Below are 25,080 nucleotides of genomic sequence, written 5' to 3'. Positions count from 1 at the left end.
TACTTGTCTTGAATCCCGCATAACATTCTTTTAACTTCAACATGTGTATTAGAAATGGCAATTTCTCAACTGTCGTTAATGAGGTATAAAATAATAATGATAAATATTAGAGTATAAATACTTGTGAGTTAAAGTGGCACCCAAATACAATCAAACTAAGCCTTATAAAATATGGTTATAATTACATTATCAGAGACTATGATAATGTTATGTTGATGGTCAATCTGAGAGGATCTGGATCCACAAACCTCCAGAATCACCTCTAAGGGATTACTGAGATTCAATTAGCCTCTGAGCAGGCCTGTGAGTTATTATCTTGATTAGGTAGTTACGGTTGACACCATTTCTAAAGGCAGGTGGCACCATTTCCCAAGCCTGATCCTCAACCAACGAAAAGAAGAAAATTAGCAGGATATAAGCATTCGTCTCATCTTCACCGAAATACAACACTAACACCTGCCTCACACTCTAGTCATGAGGATGTGTGAGCTATAAGCCACGATGAACTGTGAGCTAAAATAAGCCCTTTCTCCTTTAAGATGCATTATTGGGATATCTCATCACAGCAGTGAGAAAAGCAACTAATACAGGGAGAAAGATGGAAAAACCAAAATGTATCTTCTAAATGTTTATACTGCCACAGCATCTTTGTCATTGTTGTTGATATCCTGGGGATCATACAACATAAAAAGCAAGTGCTCTAGCACTGAGCTATATCCTCAACCCTGAAGGTCCATGTAGTATCTCTAGTTTATACAGTTGCATCTCTAATCCAAATCCTTCTTCAGAATTCCAGACTTACATATCCAATTGTTCATTGAACATATCTACTTGGATTTCAAGAAACCACCCCAAATATTCTATTTTCAAACCTGATTCTGAATCCCTCAGACTTGCTTTACCTAACCCACTTTTTACATCTCAATAATAATCTTACTTTCCTAGATGCCTGAGTTCCAAATCGTTTTTTTGAACTTCATCCCAACTTTTTTTTTAATTTTTTTTTATTTTTTATTTTTATTTTGCAATACAATTCAGTTCTACATATCAGCCATGGATTCCCTTGTTCTACCCCCTCTGGCCCCCCTCACCCTCCCCCCAGCCCACCCCCCATTCCCACCTCCTCCAGGGCAAAGCCTCCCCCGAGGACTGAGATCAACCTGGTAGACTCAGTCCAGGTAGGTTCAGTCCCTTCCTCCCAGGCCGAGCCAAGCGATCCTGCATAGGCCCCAGGTTTCAAACAGCCAACTCATGCAATGAGCACAAGACCCAGTCTCACTGCCTGGATGCCTCCCAAACAGATCAAGCCAATCAACTGTCTCACCCATTCAGAGGGCCTGATCCAGTTGGTGACCCCTCAGCCATTGGTTCATAGTTCATGTGTTTCCATTTGTTTGGCTATTTGTCCCTGTGCTTTGTCCACCCTTGGTCTCAACAATTCTTGCTCATATAAACCCTCCTCATTCTCGCTAATTGGACTCCCAGAGATCCACCCGGGCCTAGCCATGGAAAACAGGACCCCAAGAAAGACACGGGGATCGCCCAATGACGGAGAAATGGAAGAGATCTACATGAACAGCCTGGACATGAGTGGGGGTAATGAAGGGTGAGGGTCGAGGGAAAGAGAGCTTGGGGGAGAGGGAGATCCCAGCTGGATCAACAACAGAGAGGGAGAATAAGGAATAGGAGACCATGGTAAATGAAGACCACATGAGAATAGGAAGAAACAAAGTGCTAGAGAGGCCCACAGAAATCCACAAAGATACCCCCACAACAGACTGCTGGCAATGGTTGAGATACAACCTGAACTGACCTACTCTGGTGATGGGATGGCCAAACACCCTAATGGTTGTGCTAGAAACCCCATCCAACTACTGAGGGAGTTCCAAATCTTGGGTTCAACATTTTCTCCTTTCTTGCCTTCATAGCCAATGTTCTAATCACTAGGAAATCTTATCTCAAGATTCAAAACCAATCTTCTTGAAATCTCTCCTGGTAGCATCCTGGGTAAAACTACCAGCCCAACACCATCTGTTTCTCCTTCCTACCTGTTCTCCTTCACTCTGCTCTTTGCACTCATCCTCAGTACCACAGACATAGTTAGCCTATTGAAGCAGAACAGAGATCATCCCACACCTCTCTTCAAATCCCACCACTCCCTGGCTATGTTAAGAGGGAAAAACAAAATGCCTATGATAATATCCAAGGCCTTTCATCATCTGGCCATTACAGCCTTGACCTCCTATCTTGCTTATGTTTCTTCCACCCCATTTCATCATCCAGCATGTCAGTGCCTTGTTTCTGCCTTAATAATTGTGACATTGGTCATTCCAGCTTCTGGGCAGCAGTGTTCCTCTGAAAGATATGTGCCTGCTCAAGTCTGACTTCCAGGCCTTGCTCAAATATCAACCTTCAATTCCACCCTGAATATCATATTTATAATTGGAACCCTCCTTTATATCCCTTCCCCAGTATTGATTAAACAGTATTTAGTATGTTCTATATCGTTTTTGCACACTTTCGGGTTTCTAATGTGCTGTAGCATTCATTTCTACCACCTGTTTCTATGAATACCAATGGTACACTGAGAGAGAGATTTTATAGAAAGAGAAACCTTACAGTTTTGAAATGGTATGTCCAAGTAGTTGGAGATGTACACACAGAAAGAAGAGGCTTAGTAAATATTTCCAAGTAAAATTACAAGTAGAGAAAGCAGAAGTAAAGCTGAAAGCATTTAACTATTGGAATGGAATTTGAACTAAAGTTGAATGATGTCCACAATTAACTCTTCCATAATCCTAAAACAACATAATTATCTGGGGAAAGGTATACATGCCTGTAAATTCACTACTCTGGAGGTGAAGGCAGGAGGACAGCTGAAAGTTCAAGGTCAGCCTGGTGTACATAGTAAGCTTCAAGTCATCTAGGACAGTATATTGAGATCCTATCTTCAAAATAAAACTAAATGAAATAAATGGAGAGAAAAGGAGAGAAAAAATTAAAATTTCATAGAATTCATAATTCATTTTAATCAATGTAACAAATTGTTTTATTGAATTGAATTGTTAAAATCTCAAGCTCAATTATTAAAGTCTACATATATATGTGTGTTTGTACATATACATATATGTATGTGAGTATATATGTATGTATATATTTAAGTATACACACACATATATATGTGTATACATAATACATTATAAATGATGTTATGGAGAGACATTCTAGTAAAAAGCACAGTGAAGAGTGTAACACATTATTGTTATTATAGCTATTCTGTAGCAAATTTAATAGTCTTGATTATTTGGCAGTAGTAACACCTAATTACAGGACAACAATAAGGAAATTTACTGAACACAGAGGGCATGTTTAACTCAGAACTAAACCATTTACATATCTATTCTGTGTAATCTTTACAATTACTCCATCAGATAGGTATTGTTTTAAAATGATTTATTATTATGTGTCTAATGTATAGACATATGTAAGTGTGTGGGTGTATGCATGCCATGGTATTTATGCAGAGGTCAGAGAAAAACTTGTTGGAATTGGTTCTCCCCTTTTACCCTGTGGGTTCCAGGGATCTCTTCAGGTCATCAGGCTTAGAGGCAAGTTCCTAGACCTGCTAAGCCATCTTGTGGGCCCAGGAATGTTTTTTCTTATGCTCATTTGAAAGATACAGTCATTGATGATAAGAGTGATTCCTGTTTGAGCAAGTCAGTAGAAAAAAAGGTGGCACGTATGCATTTAAACTTAGATCTAATTCTTGAACTTGACTGTGAACAGTCAGTGACAGGAAGGGCTTTCTAATGAGAGCCCTTCCTGTGATGTCTGCCTGATCTGTTGCCTTCATAGAAGTCCAGCTTAAAACACAATAAAAATGCTTGATCTCTGTTTTAACAAACAGAAATAGCCTCCTCTGAGCAGTATTGCTAACAGGCTGAGCCTTTCTATGTGGCTTAGCTGACACCGTCCATCAGCACTCAGAACAAGCAGCAACAGCTGCACCAGGAAGAAAGCGTAACACCCAGAGATGGAGAATTCTGCAGATGACCAATTATAAAACTATTAAGCCGCAGCACTTTCTGAGCAAGAGGCAAAATAATCCATTAAACTGGAAATTCCTACCCTTCCCTCCACGGCCCACACAAACATTAGTTTTGCATTTATTAGGATGTACTTCCTGCGCTCCATCAACTTGACTTTCTGCAATTGTATTAATACAGTCCCCTCACTTGGCGCATAGATCTAAATGATGGATTTCCTCACTTGAGATCTTGAGAGAGTGGAGTGAATAAAATAAAGTTTAGGACACACTGTCACAATCCATAATGACAGGCACTGAATTGGAACAGGAGGAAACATCTTTTCTCATTTATTTAATAAGAGACATTTACTGTATATTTGTGTCCACATGCCTAGCCACTGGTTGAATACTGGAGGACAGATGTCTTTCACTGGGTGACAAGAGTATGTGTAAATTTCTAGGGGTTTACACAATCTGGCTCTACAATTGGAATTCAGTATTTCTATAAACAGATATAGATAAACAATTGACAAGGTTGATATCTTTAAGCCATTATGATTTCAAGGTAGGGAAGTATGTAATCATTTTTAAGCGTTTCTGCATTTGTATAACAATTGAACACTATGAAAAGTGATTCATTTCTTAGGTGTTAACAGAAAAATTTTAAGTCTGTCCACTTTGCCTGTCAACCAGGTAGGTGACTTTGGACTGCAAGAATCCCCTTTTTAAATGCATAGTAGTACAACAATATGGGCATGCAGTATTATTGTGGCAACCAAATGAGATGACATTCTTAGAAGTACATGGCACAGTGACTCACACTGAGAACTCTAACAATTACTACCATCACTACTAATACTGAAAGTAAATTAGAATTCCTCACAAAATGATACATAGCCCATATCATCGTAAAGTCACATACATTATTTTTGATGCTATGGTACAGTAATGGCTCAGGAAACATTTAATAGTAAATATAGTGGTAAAGAAGTTAACTGTTAGTCCATGGGGATCTCATACTATTAAGAATCATGTAATGATACTTCTCTCAGATAAGTATTTTCTTGTAGAAGGATTTATTTCTGTTTTTTTAAACAGAGCAACATCTATGTTGTTATGCCAGTTTGAAAATGTTTATTAATTAATTAGCCTGACTTTACATTGTACAATTGTTGTCCTCTAAATACTGATCATGTATGCATTTTAGTTGCTGGGAACATGAGTTTGCAACTATTCTTAATTACCTATTTAAAGTCAAAGGGGACGGGGAGTGGAGTCAGGCTTGTTGCTTACTGTACAGGGACCTGGGAGTTTAATATACTTTGTACTCCATTATAGAATGAAAATGCTTCTGTGCCCTAGGGATATCAACAAAAGATTTGCTTTAATGAAAGGAACTGAGTGTGGCTCCACAGCTCCTAGAGAGGAGGCCTACGGGCTACAGTTTGCATCCAAAGTATCTGCTTTCTTTCTCAACTCCATGTAGACAGGAAAGAAGCAACTGCAAATGTTAAAAGCAAATGCAACCACTACTCACATTATGAAGAGTGAGGAAGAATACGGTGCTTTTGAACAACTCAAAAACGGGCAGAAAGAAAACATCACAAACTAATTTTAGCTTGAAGAATGCCAGTCACTACAGGAAATAAGCTGTCTTCCACTACAGGTAGTAAAAATCAAACTCAACTTAAGGGCAATAATTGTGCTTCTTCTAATTATTTTTTAAAGTGTGTGTGTGTGTGTGTGTGTGTGTGTGTGTGTGTGTGTGTGTGTGTGTGTGTGTACATGAAGCATGTGGGTCTATGGACCACAGTGCCTTTGTGGAGGTCAGAGAACGGCTTTATGGAGGCTGTTCTGTCCTTCCACTTCTACACGCATTCAAACTCATGTCACCAAGCTTGCAAGACAAGGATTTTACTAGATGAGCTGTTTGCCAGCCCACTGTTTTAAAGGCATTTTCTAGAAATTCTGGAATTCATGTAGATTCAGATTCAATTGACTTAGGGGCTCCAGGTCAGGAAAGCTCAGGCTGTCTGTCTTCTCTTCAGCCTTGCATTTTTTTCTGTCTGATTGGCTATCAAGTCTCCCAGTGTTGATGCCTCATCCCCTGGGCACTCCACCTCACAATTCCCTAGTCCTGAACTTCCAGGGAGCAAAGACAATATAGTCATTACTTCTGACAGAAATCTCTTGGGGAGGATTCTGATATATGTAGACCCAGGTGCCCACAACTAAACTAGTCATTTACTTTACTTAACCTGAGCCATGTGACTTAATACTGGGACATAAGAAGGGTGTCATTATTTACACTTTTCTAAACAAAGAGGCTTAAAGTTATTATAAGACAAGATAGGACAGGTCACTGGACAAAGATTTAACTGCTAGTATAATCCAAAGCGTTTCTAATGCCTTATGATTTTTGGTAAATGGACCTAAAAGCTCTTTTTTTCTAACAAGAGCTTTAATATATCCCACTGTATAGCAAACTGATTTAAAGAAAAAGCAAAAAGAAAAGGGGGGAAGTAAGGAAAGCTCTGAATATGGTCAATGAGCTAAACTAATAATGATGAAGCTATGAAAATATCAGTTAAAAGGTTTCCCAAGGCACTGAAAGTTCAAAGTGGAAGAGCGAAAAATGAAGTCATGGGTTTTTCTAAAAGCCAGTGTGATGCAAGCTAAACAAGAAGATTAGACATTTCCAGAGACTAGACTGTACTCTATATGTGTTTGTTGTGTGTGCACGTGAACATGTTCATGCATGTATATGTGTGCACACAGCACATGTGTGTAGAGATCAGAGGTAGACGTTTAGTGTCTTCTTCAAACATTTCTCCACCTAATTTTTTAAGACAGGGTCTCTCACTGAACCTGGAGTTCATTATGCCTGACTTGTGCTTGGTGGATCCAGACTCAGGACACCATGCTTGCAGTCATCACTTTGCCCACTGAGCCATCTTCCCAGCCCCTAGAAACTAAATTTTAAACATAAAATCCAGATGAAGAAAATGAGGCCTATACAAATTAAGTGACATATTTAGGGTAGCAGGAGTGGCATTCATAGCACTAGAATACATGGTGTAATTCACCTAGTGTCTTTTTAGATCATATATATCATGTACATATGTTGAAAGCAGAGCACTTTTGATTTCTTATACTCCAAATGTCTGTGAAATTTACCTAAATGCCACCTTTGTTTCAATTATTTTAAGAGAAAAAAAGGCCCAGAGACATCCTAATTAAATGGATTGTATATGCATAAAATATACATGAAGGTAGCTTCAAATATAGCATGTGGATGTCTTGATTTCTTCCCTCTCTGCTCTTTTAAAAATGCCCCTTTAAAAATTTCCCACTCACCATCTGTTAGGTAAATTTCCTACAAAACAGTAAATGTGGAGGCAGAGGTTGTTTCAGGGACGATTCCAAATTGTTTCCAAATGGCAGTGATACCTATATTTATGCGATTTTAAAGAGCAGGTTAGAGCTGCCTTAAAAAAGAAGCCCCTTCCCCCACCTTGAGTAATCCAACATCACCCTATGAATTCATGAGAGAGAGAGAGAGAGAGAGAGAGAGAGAGAGAGAGAGAGAGAGAGAAGATAGGCATCTAAGTATAAAATAGTGTCCTAAAGGCTTAATGTTACATGCAAGTTCCAGTGAATGGAAGGAAACCATTGACACACTTGCAGATGAATTTCATTTATGATACAAAGTTCATAGGCTTAGATTTGTACTATTACATTCAATAATGGTACAATTTCTCAAGCTAGTTATTTCAACAACAACAAAAAACTACACACACACACACACACACACACACACACACACACACACACACACACACATATACTCACAGAGAGAACAGATGCCATGCAATTCTGAGCCCACAGCCTAGATCATGCCACTGCACATAAAATAGTATTCCATTAGGATCAGGATGTGAAAGTCAGGAAAAGAGGATCCCTGATCACAATCTTCTTCTTCCTCAACACTGTAATGTTTCTCACTTATGGCTATGAAAAACTGTTCAGGGGAAATTCATCTTTCAGCCACCACATTATGTAACCTCCCCCCTTTAAGCCATCCCTATCCTGTGATTAGTTTTTAAAAATATGTTACTCCTCGTCAGTAATAATTTATGTTTAATCTTTCTGAGCATTAAGAGAGTATTATTCTGCCCAGGCTCAGAAACAAATCTCCAGAAATTCCTCCCCAATGCTTCTTTGAGGCTGAAAATGCATCGCGGGGCAGTTGCTGTGATTTAATTCTACTTGGCAGAGCCCTGGCCACAAGCTAATTGCATTAGCCTCAAATTCCTGGATTTGAAAGACCTACTAGATCTGATTCTTGTTCTCAGACATGTCATTTACTAACCTATTCAGGAAAGATACAGGAGAGAGAGAGAGAGAGAGAGAGAGAGAGAGAGAGAGAGAGAGAGAGAGAGAGAGAGAGAGAGAAGACTGACCTGACTTTCCAGTCCTATCACTGGCCTTGCACACCAGTAAGAAGAGAATTCCGAGGGATGGAAAGGCAGTATTTACATCTGAGTAGTCATCCCTGTTCAGGTCTGCATTTTACAGTTCTGCCCTGGCTGTGCTGGCAGTAACAGCATTTGTTGTATCTCTGAGTATCTCATTACTTCCTCCTGGCCCCCAGCACTCAGCATCCCCTCATTTAGTCTGCAAGTACCTCCTCCCCCAGGCTACAGGCTCATCTCACTATAAATTCATATCTCAAGTGATCAGTTTGGCATGGTCCCCACAGCCACCCACAAGGACCAGAGCAAAGAAGAAAGCTCAAATCACTGTAAAGCTCAGAATTCAGTCATTTGGAGGAGTTGATTTTATATAGCACAATTTTAATTGAACAGAACCCGATGGTTCCAGAGGAGATTCACCTCCTCGCTTTTTCCTCTTCCTCTCTTTGAAGGAGCCTACTGTTATTCTACCTTTATTCTCGTTAATCATGTTGCAGGTTGACAGAAGCTGGAAAACTAGTGGAACTTGCAGTCTAGGGGATTCTAAAACCACATTTTAAAAAAAAGCCACTAAAAAATACCTACTTGAAATACAGAGAAAGAGAAGTACATTGAGATATATGCTCATATCTGTGTTTGTGCATGCATACACATACACACTTATTTCAACATGAGGAATGGCTAAAGAAGGATGCATAGTAACTGCTATGCCCAGTTTGCAGCACACGCCACAAGTTGGAGCATCCCTCTCACTGCCAGCCTCTTCTCTGTAACTGCAGGTGAGAATCAGGGCCTCTTTTGCCTCAGCTCTACAACCCAACATGAATAGCTGCAATTTGCAAATTAAAGGAAAATGACAGTGTTTTCCCTGAATGGTTTTAGTCCCAACCCACACTGTTCACACTGGCATTAGGTTCCATCCCTCCCCAGCTCAGAGAACAGGGATGGGGGTAGAACACCAGCCATTTGTTTCTTTGGAAGTTGCCTCAGTTTTAAATGCAACTGAAGAGAAATCAGCTCCCCCTGGAGTCCTTTGCACACTGTCCCTAGCTTCATCTGCAATGACTTTCTTAACTTAAGTATTTCACTGTTTTTCAGACACACAGGCCCAGCTGGGATGATGTCCATGTTCCCATTGAGGAGAAAAGCAGGCAGAGAAATAATACTAAAATGCTAAATCCAGAATGAGCAGCCCACCCCTCAAGGCTTGGGAGGGCACACACACACACACACACACACACACACACACACACACACACACACTAAACATCCTCAGGTATTGTCTCAGCTCATCTTTTCATCCTTTCTGTAGCTGCAGCGTCCCCACCCCCAAATTGTCCAGCTTCAAGCTCAGAGATGAAGGAAACTCTTTTGAGTTTTCATGACAAAAGCCAGGGGCTGTTCCAGAATGCAAGCAACCTAGAGTTAAGTTTGCCTTCAAATCACTTTAGGGGAGTGCATGCAGCAAGAAGTCTCCATGCTGGCACACTCAGGAGGTATCAGGATGCTCCAGAGATCAGAGGGGCCTCACTAGCTTCAGGTGAGCACCTCCGCTGCTTGACTACAAAGTTCCCACTCCTGGAGATCAGGGAGGTTCTGTGCTGGCCTGACCATCATCAGCAGGCCCCTCTTAAAATTCACACTCTTAGGGGAAGCATGCGAGCAAGAGTCACTTTTTAGACTTGGGCAGCACAGTCCTGAAGGGATCATCTTGCACAGCTAACAGAAGAGGTTGGATTTGGCTACTACCAAACCTGGGAGCAAGCCTTGGGTTAGCAAAGTCGTACCAGACCTGACTAGAGGCAAGAACTTGGGAATGAGGGAAGGAAATAGAAGCTGAGAAGGGGCCATGAGGAGGGGTCTAAAAAGGATAACCAAATAAAGAAACAGAAAAACAAAAACAAAAACAAAAACCAAACATACACGGAGACCCGGCCAGAGAGTTCCGCAAACTCAAAACCCTCAAAGCCATCCATTTTTCCTCAGAGCAGCCAAGGAGGCACAAGTTCAGAGGCTGCAGGGACTAGAGGCAGAGCACTGCAGTTGGACCCACTGCTCATGCCTTCCTCCTGTTTCGGAACCCAGGACATGGGACCTGCATGCCCCCCGCCCCAGCACACCCCACTGTTCCTGGGCAGAGCAGACTCTATCTCCAAGCTCAGAGCCTGGGATTCGGGTGTGGGGCTGCATTAGTGAGGGAGAGGGACTGGGAGTAGAGGGAACAGTCAGTGAAAGCGATTTTATTTTGCAGTTAGCATGAGCTCATCCCCAGCTGAGGTTGAAGTGGCAACAGAAAGCTAGCTGATCGCCCTGCTCTCGCCACTGGCCGGACTGCAAACGCAATTTAGGCGGTGCACAAAAATTGCCAGGAGGAAACCAACTCTGCGGGGATCACGTCAGCAGGCGGGGTCTCCCTAGTGGGGCGGGTACCCCATGCCTCTGATGGAGACCGGCTACAGGTCGGAAATTCAACCCCAAAGAGATGGGCAATTAGCATCCACATGCGGGTTAAAGCCCAGCCCTCAGTTGAAGAAGGGGCTTCTTGAGGTCTTCGCGAATATTTCCACGGAGTCGAGGTTTCCTAGGTGGCTTGGGCATGGGAAGCAGGGGAGTTGAGAAATGCCATTTTTCAGAGCATCTTCTCATTTTTCATATTCCATGTCCCTAACCTGCTCCCCTAGGAGCCCAGGCACTTTTACAAGCCTGTTTCCGACCATATTTCACTCTAATGCAAACCCATTTAAATCATCGCCTTGTTTTTCCGAAGATTGCTTCTTGTAAATGGGACCATAAATCCGGGGAGTCAGGTCGGATGGAGTGGAGCATGGACAGGGGAAGACATGAAAGAGGAGTAAACTAAGCAAGGAAGATACCTCCTTGGGTGGGGTGGGAGGGATTCGGCAGGATCTCCAGGGAAGAAATGCCGGAGTGCTGGCCTGACCCCTGCAACCCACGAAGTCCAAACCAGCCTTTAAGGTTAGAGCGCAGGGAGCCACAGAATGCTCCTCCCCAAAGGGAGCGCCCCCCCTACCTGGAAAAGCCTCAAGATGTTGGCTACCATGATGGAGACGGAGCTCCCCGAAGCCCCAATCACTCCAACTACTTTCTCTGGCTTGACGAAAACCGGGGGCTCGCCGTTGGTGCAGCGCACGTCGGAGGTGTCCTTTTGGATGAGCGCCTGGACAAAAGTGAGCGACTGTTCGAGCGCATAAGTGTCCCTGGAACAAGTGTCCAGGATCCGCGCGCCTAACGTTACGTTGGGCAGCAGGTTGGGATCGCTGTTGATTTGGTCTAGGGCATAAAGCATAGCTTCCAGCCTGTGGATCCCGTTCTCCCTCTTGATGTCGCCGCAGGGCACTCCGCTGGGACCCTTGGCGTGCACTGGGAACAGCCCCCCAAGGGTGACGTCCCCCTCGATCCGGATCGAGTGCGGGGCGTACATCTCCTGGCCGCGCGCCGCCGCCGCCAGCACGCACAGGAGCACCTCCAGCACGCAGCAGGGGAACTTCATCAAAGTCAGGACGCGGAGCAGCTTCCCCAGCTGGACCATGCCGCTCCTCCGGATGCTGCTGCGGTGGCGGCGGCGGCGCTGGAGGGAAGGCTGGTGGGCTCTCCTAAGTCCGGGCTTCTCGAGGTGAGCTCCTTTGGGGGAAGCCCTGGGACTTCTGTAGGCACAGAGGGTGGAGGAGCCAGAGGAGGTGCAGCGGGAGAGGGTGGGGGGTCCCAGGGCGCCAGCCAGCCTTGGGCACCTGGCGCTGTGGCTCTGCTGGCCCGCGCGCCGAGCTTGCGCTCCCCGGCTAGCGGCTCGCGCTCTCCAACAGCCGAGCACTGGGGAGAGGGCAGGGATTGCTATCGCTTTAAATGGTCGTTGGGCTCCCTCTCCTCCTCCTCCTCCTCCTCCTCCCACTCCCTCTCTCCCTCCCTTGCTTGCTATCCATCTCTCCCCACCCTTCCCAGCGCCCGCCCTCCCCACCGGTTTGCATCATCACGCAGGGAGGGGCTGCGTGCTGAGGTAAGGGGGGGGGGGTGGTGGAGGAATGGGTGGGTGGCCCCGGAGCAAGGAGGTTGCCTCTCCAGGGGAGTTTCGTGGTCCCCAGGAAAGCCATGGATTTCAGGATAGCAGGATACCAAGCGAAGCTCTTGTCTCCAACTCTGGAATGGGAGGGAGCCTCTGGTCCACCAACACCCACGCCCATGTTCTAGGAACCGCAGACCTACACTTGGGATGAGATGAGCATATGGGGGCTGACTGATTCTGATTCGGAGCCCCAAAGTCTGAGCCTTTGACTCTCAGCTCTAACAGAAAGAGAGGCAGTCCTGAAGTGGAGCAGCCAGTTGAAAGAGGGCGGGAGGAGGGGAGACCCCAGTATCTATGACTGGCACTCTTGTCATAGATAAGACACAGCTAGCTTATGCTCAGAAAAATACAGGACAGTCAGTAGCTTGATTCATGACTTAACTATCAGCTTCTCCGGGAGAAGGCACCCTCTAGCTTAGAGGAAAGCTGAAGCCAAGGGGAAGCCTGAGGGATGATACTGCACTCTGGATCTTCTTAAAGGCTTATGCTGGCCGAACTGTCCACCTTCCTCAGCAGGTCTGCAGCAGAAACCTGGGATCCTGTCGGTGTGGTGTCTTTTCTTTTCTTTCTACAAGAGAAGAAACAACTAAGAACTCCAGCACTTTCCCCACTAGCTCTGAGGTGACAGGTGTAAGGCTCCCTCCTACCTATTTCCAGAGATACTTCTGGGCTGGTGACAGGTTTTTTTTTTTTTTTTTTTTTTTTGGTTAGGAAACAGCAGGAAAGAGGTGAGGGTAGGAGGAAGAAAGGGGAGCTGCAGAAGTCTCCTTGAAGATGAGGGATGCTGTTTTTCACTTTCCTTGTTGGGAGTTCTAGGAACAAAGCCAGGATGTTAAGGCAGGTTCCACTTAAGTGCCTCCTGGAAGGTACCCCCACTGAAACTTAGCCCATTAAAGCAACAAGTGGCATTAGCTTTGTTACAGGGAAATTTAAAATTTAAAATTTCTCTGGGACCTTAACACAACTGTTGGTGATGCTTTCTGTTGGAGTGTATAAAAGCTATACTATATATATTTGAGGGTGGAAAGAAAGCCAAAAACAAGGCCATGCTTTGTTGGTGAGAAAACTATTAGATGTAACATACAATGCTGTTATATTGCCTCCACCAACAACTACCTGTGTGTCCTTGGCATTTCAATGCTCTGCCTGAGTTTTAGTTTTCCCACTGGGAAAATGGTGAGATTGAGTTGGATACCCTCCAACTTATCTTTTAAATCAAATACTTTGTTAAAATAGGCCACGTCCCTTTGGCTACAGTGCTCTTTTTAGGCCAACATTCTCTGTTGCTTTATGCTTAGGAAAACAGCTCAAAGATCTCCAAACTCCATCACCAACATTTACTGGCAATGAGGACTTTAGGTTAGGTCAGGGGCTTCTGCTGTCTATTCTTCCTCCCATAGGGACAGTCCTTCACTTTCTTTCAGGACATAGTCCTCTCTATTTCAGTTTTTATGGTTTTTTGAACTGAGCCTTCTTCCTATAATCTAGGTGTGGCTTAATAGTTCATCTGATCCTCTAGCCATAGTGTCAAGGTCAACTGAGGGAATAAAGTTCAACCAGAGTCTTGCAGAACTCATCCCGGTGGGGCAGCCAGGATGGAGAGATGAGGTTGGGGGTGGGAGTGGGGGCTGTCACTGGAACTAGACACATGTCTATGAATTAGAAAAAAATTAGGCCCTCTGCTCAACAGAATTCATGTTTCTTTTCTGGAAAACTATTATGCTCTTCTGATTTTGTAAGTACAAGATATTTTACTGTCATCTTCTACAAAACTGTACTGTGATTCATATGCAAATTATATACAATATGCATATCAGTCACCCTCAGGCTTGATGCCTTACTACACAAATGCATACCCAACCTAACTTCATTCCATGGTGGCTCCTGCTGTTTGCTGCAGGTCTGTACCTTTGAGGATGGCCCCTGTTCTACACAATGTGGAACAGGAACTTTTTTGAATCCCAGCATAAGAGATAGAGAGCAGGGATGACAACAAGGTCAAGTGGGAAGGTGACAGAGAAAGACAGAGACACACATGAATAAAATGGATATAGACAATCATGACATGAATGAGGTGAGGGGAAGAAGTAAAGGAGAGGGAAATTAGAGGACAGAGACACACATAGAGAAAGACACATAGTAACAGACAAATAGAAAGGTATTCCATTAAAGTACATGAGTGCTCCAGATCCAGGCATACTTGAAGGATTGTTTTTGTTGTTTTCCATTTACATGGTAGTTTCTTTCTATTGTTTGAAATAAAAACTGTCTGTAGTTACTCTTCTATTGCCATGCTCTAGATCAAATCCCGGATTGAAATGGGTTGGGTAGGATTCTGTCAAATTATAATCATCTAAATTGAAAGAGGAGAAAAGCAAATGAAAGGCCTACTATGGGACACGATGACAAGGTTCGCTGAGTTTAAACACCAGTAGCTTGGGCTATCTTTGACAGAGATGGAATTCTATTTTTAATTTCACATTATGTTTTATGAAGTTGTAACCAAACAGTACTCAGAGAGATGAATAACAAGCAATAACCAGCTTTCACCTGCACAGGTATTCATCCATGTCTTTCTCTCCCATTCTCCTCTCATAGCCCATGATAGTCCCATGAATATCTTAAAGCCATTTGTTAAAGGTTACCTCATTTGGTGGCTAGTTTTATATCAACTTGACAGAAGCTACAGTCACTAAAGAGGAAGGAGCCTCAGTTGAGAAATTTCCTCCACAAGATTGGGCTGTAAGCAAGCCTGTAGGGCATTTTCTTAGTGATTGGTATGGAAGTGCCAAGCCTATTGTGGGCATGTCTCCCCTGGCAGGTGGTCCTGGATTCTATAAGAAAGAAGGCTGAGCAAGCCATATGGAACAAGTCAGTCAGCAGCAGCAGCCCTCCATGTCCTCTGAATCAGCTCCCATCTCCAGCTTCCTTCACTGTTTTGTTAATAACTTCCTTCGGTGATGGACTATGATGTAGAAGTGTAAGCCAAAGTTTGTAAGCCAAACCATTTTTCTCCAACTTGCTTCTGATCATCATGTTTCATCACAGCAATGGTAACCCTAAGATATCCCTCTTTTCTCTTTGCATTCTCTCCAAACATCTGGCAGCCAGCATTATGTCCCTTGTAGTACATCGATTGTGTTTGTAAGATCCTTAAGGATATGAACTGGGATGTTAGTTATCTCTTCATCAAGGACAATATTTTCAGTGGTGTTTGTATCTAAGATTTGCTCATGTGTTGAGTGAATCAAAACTGATTCCCTTACTCTGCTGCTTTTACCTAGAAGCAACCAGAAACAAAAATAAACAGAGAAGAAACATGGACACATAAATTGCTCAGCCCTTAGTCACTATGCATGATTTCTGGAATATAATGGATAATAAATGTTCTTTGAAATACTCTTGTATAGAAAAAAATTGGAAGACTGAAACAGCCTCACCTAACCTTGAGTCACTTGATCAACTTTCATGAAAGCTTAGATTGGTTCTTCTAGAGTTAAGACCTCATTCTCAGACCAATAACTGAGCCTATTGTCATAAACTGCCTGAAGGAGGTGAGAGACACTGAGCTCTTTTTTGTAACTAGACACTAGCATACCTGAATCACATAGAACATGAAGTCTGTTACCAGAGAAACTACAAGTGATGCTAAGCCTGCAGAATCACTATGCATTTAGAACCCATATCATCACATTCATTTTTCTATATTTAGCCACAGTGGAGAATCCAACCTTTCATATTAGGTACTCTATTTTTGCATTGAGTAGATAAACTGAAATCTCCCCATAGAAATAGTTCAAGTAGAACTTGGATAATCACCATTCTAAGGGCATATTTAGCAGGAGGAGAATCTAGTTTTGGCCAAAGAGATGATATATTATAAAGCGTGTCTGTAGGCTTGATTCTGTCTAAGCATTCATCTTTACTCATGGCCTCATAAAAACCATCTAACTGAGTTATAAGGGTTCCATCCTATTTTTTGTTGTTGCTACTGCTGTTCAATTTTGTTTTCTAGATCAGCTCCATTTTTAATGTTTTCTTAATTTTTATTTTATGTACTTGAGTGTTCCCTTTATGTATTTATGTGCACCTTGTGCATGTGGTTCCCACAGAGGAATGGATCAGCAGTTAAAAGCACTTCCTGCTTTTCAAGGAGATCTGTGGTAGGTTCCTAGCACCCACATGGTGACTCACAACCATCTGTAACTTCATTCCATTAATTCAGGTTACTTTATCTGGACTTCTTTAGAACCAGACACATGTTGGACATATATACACACACGTAAAACACTCAGGTGGACAAAATGAAAATAAATATATTAAAATTATCTCAATATTAATAAATATTATATTAATGCATTTGTGTTAAGGTTGAATGTTTTCTATGGATAAGTATTACCATGACCTTCTGCTTTTCAAATGTTCCTAGAACGTATCAACTTAGTCCTCAACATATGTACATTTAACATATTACATTTCTACTATCATTGTTTTTATTGACCAGGAGATAAACTGGACAGAGCATAACAGATATTGGTTCATTTCTTTTGTGCCTTTAGGTTGCCTTCTGAGTTATCTGTATGCCATGCAGCTTTTGTGCTTTCTGTCTAGCCTTAAGATGCTCCACAGGCTCTCTCTCTCTCTCTCTCTCTCTCTCTCTCTCTCTCTCTCTCTCTCTCTCTCTCTCTCTCATCCAATGTGCTTAATTCATAGATTTTACCTGTTACATCTCTCAAATCTCATGGGCCAGTCTGGGTGTAGAGGCTTTAAAACCACAAACAGAATCTAACTTCAGAACCAAAGGAGATCTCAATGATCTGATTCCTTTTTCCTTTGTCTATAGAAGGAGAACATTTTTTACCTGCCCTTTGGATGAGAGTGTGAGTTGAATTTAGAGAAAATCAGTTGCCAACGTGATTCTTTGGGTAATACTAAGCCTCCCCTTCCCTATAATATTTTGTTGCCCTTCAAAAAATGTATCCCTTCTATAGATGTGAAACAGATAGCAAAATGACTTGTTACTTGCCAAGCAAAAATTCTGCCCTGTGTTGGTTTCTAGACAAGCCAGTCTGCAAGCACTTATATCCCCTCCCATTCCCCAAATCTTTTCAATGTCTCCTTAAGTTGGTAGAGAATCGGAAGTCACTTCTCTTATACTGACAACATTGAAAACCACTCCTTTGAAAACATATCTCTTTTAGTCCCTTTCCTGAGTAAGGCTGATGAGTTAGGACAGGAAAGGAACTTAGATTTTGATGTAATGGAACTCAAATGAGGCAGTTCTCTTAGCTATTTATATATAAAGATAGAGACCAAAGATTTCTGGGAGCTGCCATTTCTACAATATGAACAAAAACTGTCAAAAATTAAATGAAACCAAAAAGGAAAGAAGATTAAGGTGTGGAACAAAGGGTAGAGCCCCAGCAAGGCCATCGGAGATGCTGAGTTCAGTCACGGGTCTAGCTCCATTTACCACTCACTTTCCATCTTCCTACTCACTTATTTCCATCTGTTTTGTTGTTAAATTCATTTGATGTAGGGCTTCCTGTATCTCAAACTTGCCTTGAGCTTGCTGTGTTGGTGGCAACGACACTGAACTCCTGATCCTCCTTCTCCTGCCTTCTAAGAGATGCAATTACAGACACACTTCACCACCTTTAGCTGTCCCATTCTTTTGAAAAGCTAGTTTGAGTTTGTTCTCTCATAATCAGGGGTGCTAATTTAGACAGTTAGAGCTTAAAGATAAGCAGATAATTAAATGTATAAGAAGATACTGCTTATTAGATTTCTGTGAGAATGAATTACTGAATCTATAACTTGGTGATAATAGAGTGCAGTGGCCTTCCAGTTAGCTCTCCATATGACTACTGACCTTGAGAAAATAATGGTAAGCACCAAATGATCATTTTAGGGAAGATAAAATGAAAATATAGTAAGCACTAAGTATATGTGATAAGTCTTTAAAGAGTCTTAAGATTCAATGTATTATGCTCATCTCTGCATAGATGAAGATGGCCTTACTGACCTTCTGATTGTTCTGTCTCTCATCTTCCAAGTACTGACATTACAGTCATCTACCATGCCTGGTTTCTTGCAGTGCTGGGGATAAATCCAGGGCTTTTGAATCTGGGCAAGTCCTCTACAAACATTTCTACACCACTATCCTCAAGTTCAATGGCCTTTAGTGGACAGTATAATGCAGCCACTTTCCTGTGGTAGATTTATGCTGTTCAGTATTCAATAAATACCATGAGGACATTTATAAAATGGGGGAAATACCTAGTTATTAAAACAGATGTTGAAATTATCAACATGGAATTAGCCCACCAGTGCAATAAAATAGCAAGTTAAACAGACTACTGAGATTCCTCCAATGACTGTTGAAATTATATGGAGGAAAGTCTTTTGCAGATGCAATTAAAGAAAACATTAATCAATTGACTCAAAGATAGATTATCCAGTGAGTTTATTGATACCACATAAGTCCCTTAAAAGACTTTTTGGTTTCAAAAGAAAAAGGCAGAGGTTGCAAGCATGAGAGGAGATTTCACTCAAATGACACTCTTTCCTTTGAAGAGAGAGGCTCATATGCAAGGACCTGAGAGTGGGCCCAGACACTCATCTTTTGGAAGGTGGCCAGAATGGAGGCAGGGACATCACTCCTACCTTTTCAAGGAGCGAACATCTACTAACAATCTAGAGACGGCTGGAAGGGGATTCCTCCCTGAAAGCCTTCAGATAATGGGTTGCTAGCTGATATCTTCAACCTTGTGATACTCAGAAGGGAATCTGTGGACCTGATTACACTGCACTTGATGTGCAGAACAGTGAGGTAAATTATTGTTGGCTTATGCCACTAAATCTTTGTTTCTCAAACATAGCAATAGGGAACTAATACAAAACATATTTTAAAACCTTGAGCATTTTATGGGAAAGTGAGGTCACTCAGCTGGGAAAAGTGCTTGTCTCCAAGCATCTGGACCTGGATTCTACCTCAGGGACCCGTGGTAGAAGGATAAATTTTACTCCTCCATCTTGTCCTCTGACTTCCACACATATGACTATATCATAAATGATGTAATTAGCAATTTCCTCAAAAGTTCAACAGTTTTAAAGTGTGTGGTAAGATAGTTGAAAATACTTTAAAAAACTAAACCAATGAATGCCTTAAAATGAAAAACAACAGGAAATACAGTATCCTTAATCCAAAGTAACCATGTAGCAGCAGGTGTACATTGTGAGGAAAATGATCTTGAAGTTTCCTAGGACAACAATCAGAACACAACAGCCCCTCCTACCATATTACTCTCTCAAACACATCTTAACACATTTTAAAGGATGAAATTTATTCCGACAGTAATGAAATTAAAGTAAAATCAACAAAAAATGTTACCTAGAAAATGAACCTGTATTTAAAATGAAACAGCACAATCCTCCCCAAACCCAAGAGCCATACAAAAGAAATACAAAGAAGAAAATATTCTATTAGACTGAAAACAAAAGCATGTTTTCTAAATTTGTGGAATGTGAGTAACCAATCTTAGGGAGATATTGACAGCTAAATCTTGATATCAGAAAAGAAGTTAGATTCAATCACCTAAACTGTACATTAAATCAGAGAAAGATTTAAAAGAAAATGAATGACACTCCAACGAAGAAAAAAAAAAAGAGTAGAGAGAAAATCGGAAATGCCAGAAGCTGGTCTGTAAAATTGACTCCATGCCTGTACAGATGAAGAACAACAGTAGACGAGTGGGGGGAGCACAGAGATTGCCAGTCTAAAGGGAGAGTCCGTGTCTTGACCTTAGACATTAAAAAATAATGTGAATGATTTCATGTCCAAAAAGGAGTAACAGAAGGAAATGTACAAATTTACTGAACGTCCCACTTTACCAAAACTGACTTAGAAAGAAAAGGAAAACTCTGAAAAAGATTTATGTCTCTCACGTTTATTTTATGACCATAAGCTTTCAAAATGTTGCCTCTGGCAAGTGGTGGGAGTAGAAATTAACTGGGAAAGGGCACAAGAGATCTTATTAAAGGTACAGAAACATTCTAAAACTGATTTATGGTAATGGCTGCAAAACTTGGTAAAGTTAGTAGAAATTATTAAATTGTACACTTGAAATGGATGGTTTTCATAACTAAAATGTATCTCAATAAAGCTGTTTAAAATAAGATATATGAAATAATGTGTTTTTAAAAATACTTCCCTGAGGGAAAATTCTAGATCCAGATGATATAATCAAACATTTAACGGGGAAGTTATCAATTTTTCACAAGCCTTTTCAAAACATGAAATAGACAAGAGCAGCAATGTAAAGAAATTAATATTACATGTAATCTGGTGATCTTTATATAAATCACTATATAAATCTGATGATCTATATAAATCACTTTATAATTCATGCATATATACACATTGAGAATAGGAATATATATGCCTACCAAAGAAGATATATACATGGAACAGGTATATGAGAAGATACTAAATATTATTTACCATAGATAATTGAATCCAAACTACAATGAAACTTTTAGAATAATTAAAGCAAAACTGTTCAACACTGCACATGTTGGCCAGGATTACAAGAATCAGTACTTTTATACATTACTCAACAGAATATGAAATGGCATGACCACTGTAGACATCTCTATCAATTTATTTTAAAAGTATTCATTCACCTGCCATGCAATTTGACAGATATCTATCAATAGCATTCTGTCAATGCTATTCTGGAGCATAAATAGATAGAGCTAGCCATACAATTAAGCAATCAAATACAGTTACCCACAATTAGTCCATGTGCAGAAAATAAGGGACTATAGAATTCTCAGCAATAAAAAGAGGCATGTGTACTATACCCTCTATTCCCAAAGGCTCAGGAATCATCATGGAAGAGGGGGTGGAAAGAATGTAAGAATGAGGTGCTGGTTGGCTACAAAGAAACAACGCCTCCCAGATGCAATAAGGCAGCTGCACATATAAACTCAAGAGGTATGGCAACACACCCAAGACCTGTTCAAGCTTAAGCCAGGGCAAATCACAGTGTGGAGCAGGGAAGTGGAATAAAGTTCTACTCCCGAGGAGCTATTGGCAATTGATACTGCTAGAACAGGGACAATCAGTTTTCTTTAAGAATAAAGCCCCTTCTAAGTCAATCATCACTCTCCAGTGGACAAGGTCATATATCCAAGAATATGTGGGAAGCACAAATCAGAGGTGGTGTATGAAAAAGAAAAATAGATATAAGTCGTGAAGGTAGGGAAGGGAATATGGATCTGGGAGGAACTGGGAAGGGGTGAATAAAAAAGAAAATGAGCAAATGGTTGTACTGTTAAATTTTCATTGGAAATCGTGTTTCTCTTTTAACATAATGAGTGCCCTCAGAGGTCAGAAGAAGGCACCAGATCTTCTTGGGATTGAGTTTACAAGCAGTTGGGAGTCACCATGTGAATTCTGGGAACTGAATTTAGGTCCTCTGTGAGAGCAGCCATTGCTCTCCAGCCCTGGGGAATCTGTTTGTGTTCATTCCAGATGGAGAGGGCAACAACAAAAGGAAGGAACGTTTCCACCCACACCCAGCTCGAAGAGTCAATATATTCTGGGGTTACCTACAGGAGCACGGGTGACTGAAAGGCAGCTATAGGACAGAAAAGCCTGTCCTGGCAGGAGTGACTGCTCACAAAAGCTGTGTTACTGCAGTTCCTTGCACACCTTGCAGGCAGTCACATCACAGAAGAGGATACTCTCCTTGGTAACTGTTTTTAAACCTGGAGAGAGGCCCCATAGTCTACTAAGTTTTGTGAGTTCCCAAGTTTTGTGAATTTCTGTGAATTTCATGCACTTTGTAAACCTTCCTCTTCTTTCCAGGAAGGATGATTTGGAAAAGGAGCTAACAGAGACACAAGACACTGATACAGCAAATCTCAAAAACACTAATCTACGTGGAAGTACACAGGGACATAGGCAAATATTACAAATATCTTTTCCTGGACATCTTAATAAATTAACACACATGGAAAGCTGATCAATCCAGGTTTGGGTGTAGCTAATGGATCTAGAAAATAGGGGTTCATGATACATTTTCATGGTGATATAAATGTTATACATTTTGACTGTGGTAATTGTTGCTATGCAAAGTTTCAGGTTTAGTTTATCTACTTTTAAACACATGAATCTATGTACTTAAACTAAATGCATTTTTATATAATGAAATTGTACCTCAAAAAATAAAGCACGATAAAAAATGATTTAGAAAATGAAATCTTAATAAATGAGTCAACTCATTTTTTTTTAAGTTTTTTTTTTTTAATTTTTGTTGATGTTTGTGTTTGAGGGTAAGTATCATCACATGCTTGTGGATGCCCACAGAGGCAGGAAGTGGATCTCCTGGTGATAGAGTTGTACATGGATGTGAGCTGCCAACATGCTTGGTAGGAACTAAATCACCTCTTCTGCAAGAAAAGCAAGCCTCAGAAGAAATCTCTCCACCCCTGAACTTAAAAAAAAGAAATACACTCAGTCATCTAGAGTATATTTTCCCTTTGATTCTTAACATCTCTTTCTGAGTGCTAACTCCTTGTCATGATTGTTATAATCACTGATAAGGTATAAAATTGTATCATGTCTCCTCAAGAATTGTTACTTAGATTTGTTTTGTTTCTTGTAAAATACAGTGTTTTCCAATAAATTATACTATGACTAATGTTGTAACTGACACTATTAAGAAAGTATTGATAAAAAACTGATTTATAAACCTCTCTCAATACAGTGAAAAATCTCAAGAGGGTTGCATTATAACAACATGTTCCAAACTTCAGTGAATCTGAACAAAATGAGCCGATCTTGCCAGGTTAGGGCCAAGGCTCATTCAATAAAGTACTTGTTGTGCAGACATGTTCAGATTCCTTGTAAAAATTAAAGAAAGGTGTGTGCAGCTGCAATGCCAGAACTGATATAGAATCTACATAGACAAATGTAGACATGCATGTCTATATATAGCTATAGACATGCATATCTACCTGAATATACATATGTATGAATAAAAGTGAGCATGTTTGCTGTGGTATGGTCTTTCTGTATGCTGTGAATATGTGTTGCTCTCATTGGTTGATAAATAAAGCCATTTTGACTTATAGCCAGATAGAACAAGACTGGGTGGGAAAGCCAAATGGAGATACAGGGAGAAGGAGGGTGGACTGGGGCATATACGATCCAGCCAACCAAGGAAGAAGATGTCAGACAACCAGTAAGCCATGGACCACAAGGTGATACATAGATTAATAGAAATGGGTTAATTTAAATGTAAGAACTAGCTAGTAATAAGCCTGGGCCATTGGCCAAACATTCTGTAATTAATATTAAGCCTATAAGTGATTATTTAAAAGCAGCTGCAGGAATGGGTGCGACAAAGAAAAGCCTCCAATTACATATGTGCACACAATACACACCCCAAAACACACATGAAAAATGGTCCTTAAAATTTTGAATATAAAATCCCACCTGATTTTATTGCTTCAGACTGGCAAGATGCCTTAGCAGGTAAAGGCACTTGCTGCCAATCCTGACAACCTGAGTCTGATCCCCAGAACCCACATAGTGAAAAAAGAGAACAGACTCCTAAAAATTGTCCTCTGACCCACACAAGTGTTCCCGTGCTACATAATGGAACCTCTACCAAAAAATATTACTTAATTACTGTGGGTATCCTCTCAAAGGCTCATAACCTCATTTTAACTAAGAAAAATGCAATTAAATGACATTCCATAAAATACCAGGTCATTACTCCTCAAAATTATCCATGTCTCTAAAAACAAAGAAAGCCTAATAAATACCAACCCAAGAGAACTTATGAACGATAACCAAATATAGTGTGACTTTTTACATGGGCTTTTTCATTAGAAAGACATTAATTAAAAAATAATATTTAAATGTTTAATAGTGCTTCCTTTAATGGTAATTTGTTAGCTGTATTTCATTGATTGTGACAAGTTAATACATGAAGACAGTGACAGGGAAAATTGAATATAGAGAATGTCAGAATGCTGCAATATTCTGTCTTTTTTATACATTGCCAGCTCTTTTCCCAAAACTGATAATTTTGTTTATGTTACTGTGAGTGGCATATATATATATATATATATATATATATATATATATATATATATATATATATGCACACACACTGCTGAATTGGGAGGCGGTGGTGGAAGCATTTCCTCTAAAATCAAGACAATAAGGTGTACGTTATCTCCACAGTTATTCAGCATGCTACTAGAATTAGACAAGAAGAAACAAAAAGCACATAAACAGAGAAAAAAGTTGAATTGTCTGTTCATAGGAGGCATAATTCTGTACACACAAAATCTTAAAACACCATCAAATGCATGTAAGAACTGATAAGTAAGAATGAACCAAACTATAGAAATAAAAGACCTTATAAGTATAAATTATAAAACTATTATTAAAGATTATGAAAAATACCCTATAATAGGGA

The 25,080-nt window shown here is 40.8% G+C and overlaps 1 protein-coding gene and 1 long non-coding RNA gene across 13 annotated transcripts in view; one reads left to right on the top strand and one right to left on the bottom strand.

The window, feature by feature from the left end:
• The window catches only part of Grm7 (glutamate metabotropic receptor 7), a 930,315-nt gene extending 917,883 nt beyond the window's left edge, over nucleotides 1-12,432 (bottom strand). For 7 of the 12 annotated variants that reach the window (XR_008214661.1, XR_008214659.1, XR_008214660.1 and 4 more), the window contains exon 1: nucleotides 11,534-12,432. Coding sequence is in view for 8 of the 12 variants with exons in the window: in XM_052722188.1 (XP_052578148.1) it covers nucleotides 11,534-12,052 (519 nt within the window). In the remaining 4 variants the exon portion in view is untranslated. Of the gene's footprint in view, nucleotides 1-7,879; nucleotides 8,464-8,490; nucleotides 11,501-11,533 lie in introns of those variants that run through there. The other 5 variants (XM_052722187.1, XM_052722194.1, XM_052722190.1 and 2 more) reach the window with 4 other exon arrangements.
• LOC128100102 (uncharacterized) lies at nucleotides 12,025-15,904 on the top strand. Its single transcript, XR_008214662.1, has 2 exons — nucleotides 12,025-12,136; nucleotides 15,402-15,904. It is a non-coding gene; the product is annotated as an uncharacterized LOC128100102 (long non-coding RNA).
• The last annotated feature ends 9,176 nt before the right edge of the window (nucleotides 15,905-25,080 follow it).

The sequence above is a fragment of the Peromyscus californicus genome, unplaced genomic scaffold (genome assembly GCF_007827085.1).
Source record: "Peromyscus californicus insignis strain IS unplaced genomic scaffold, ASM782708v3 Scaffold_6__1_contigs__length_162567912, whole genome shotgun sequence".
In the NCBI taxonomy this organism is placed as follows: domain Eukaryota; kingdom Metazoa; phylum Chordata; class Mammalia; order Rodentia; family Cricetidae; genus Peromyscus; species Peromyscus californicus.
Note: the sequence above shows the minus strand (reverse complement) of the source record. Positions and strands in the feature narration are given on the sequence as shown.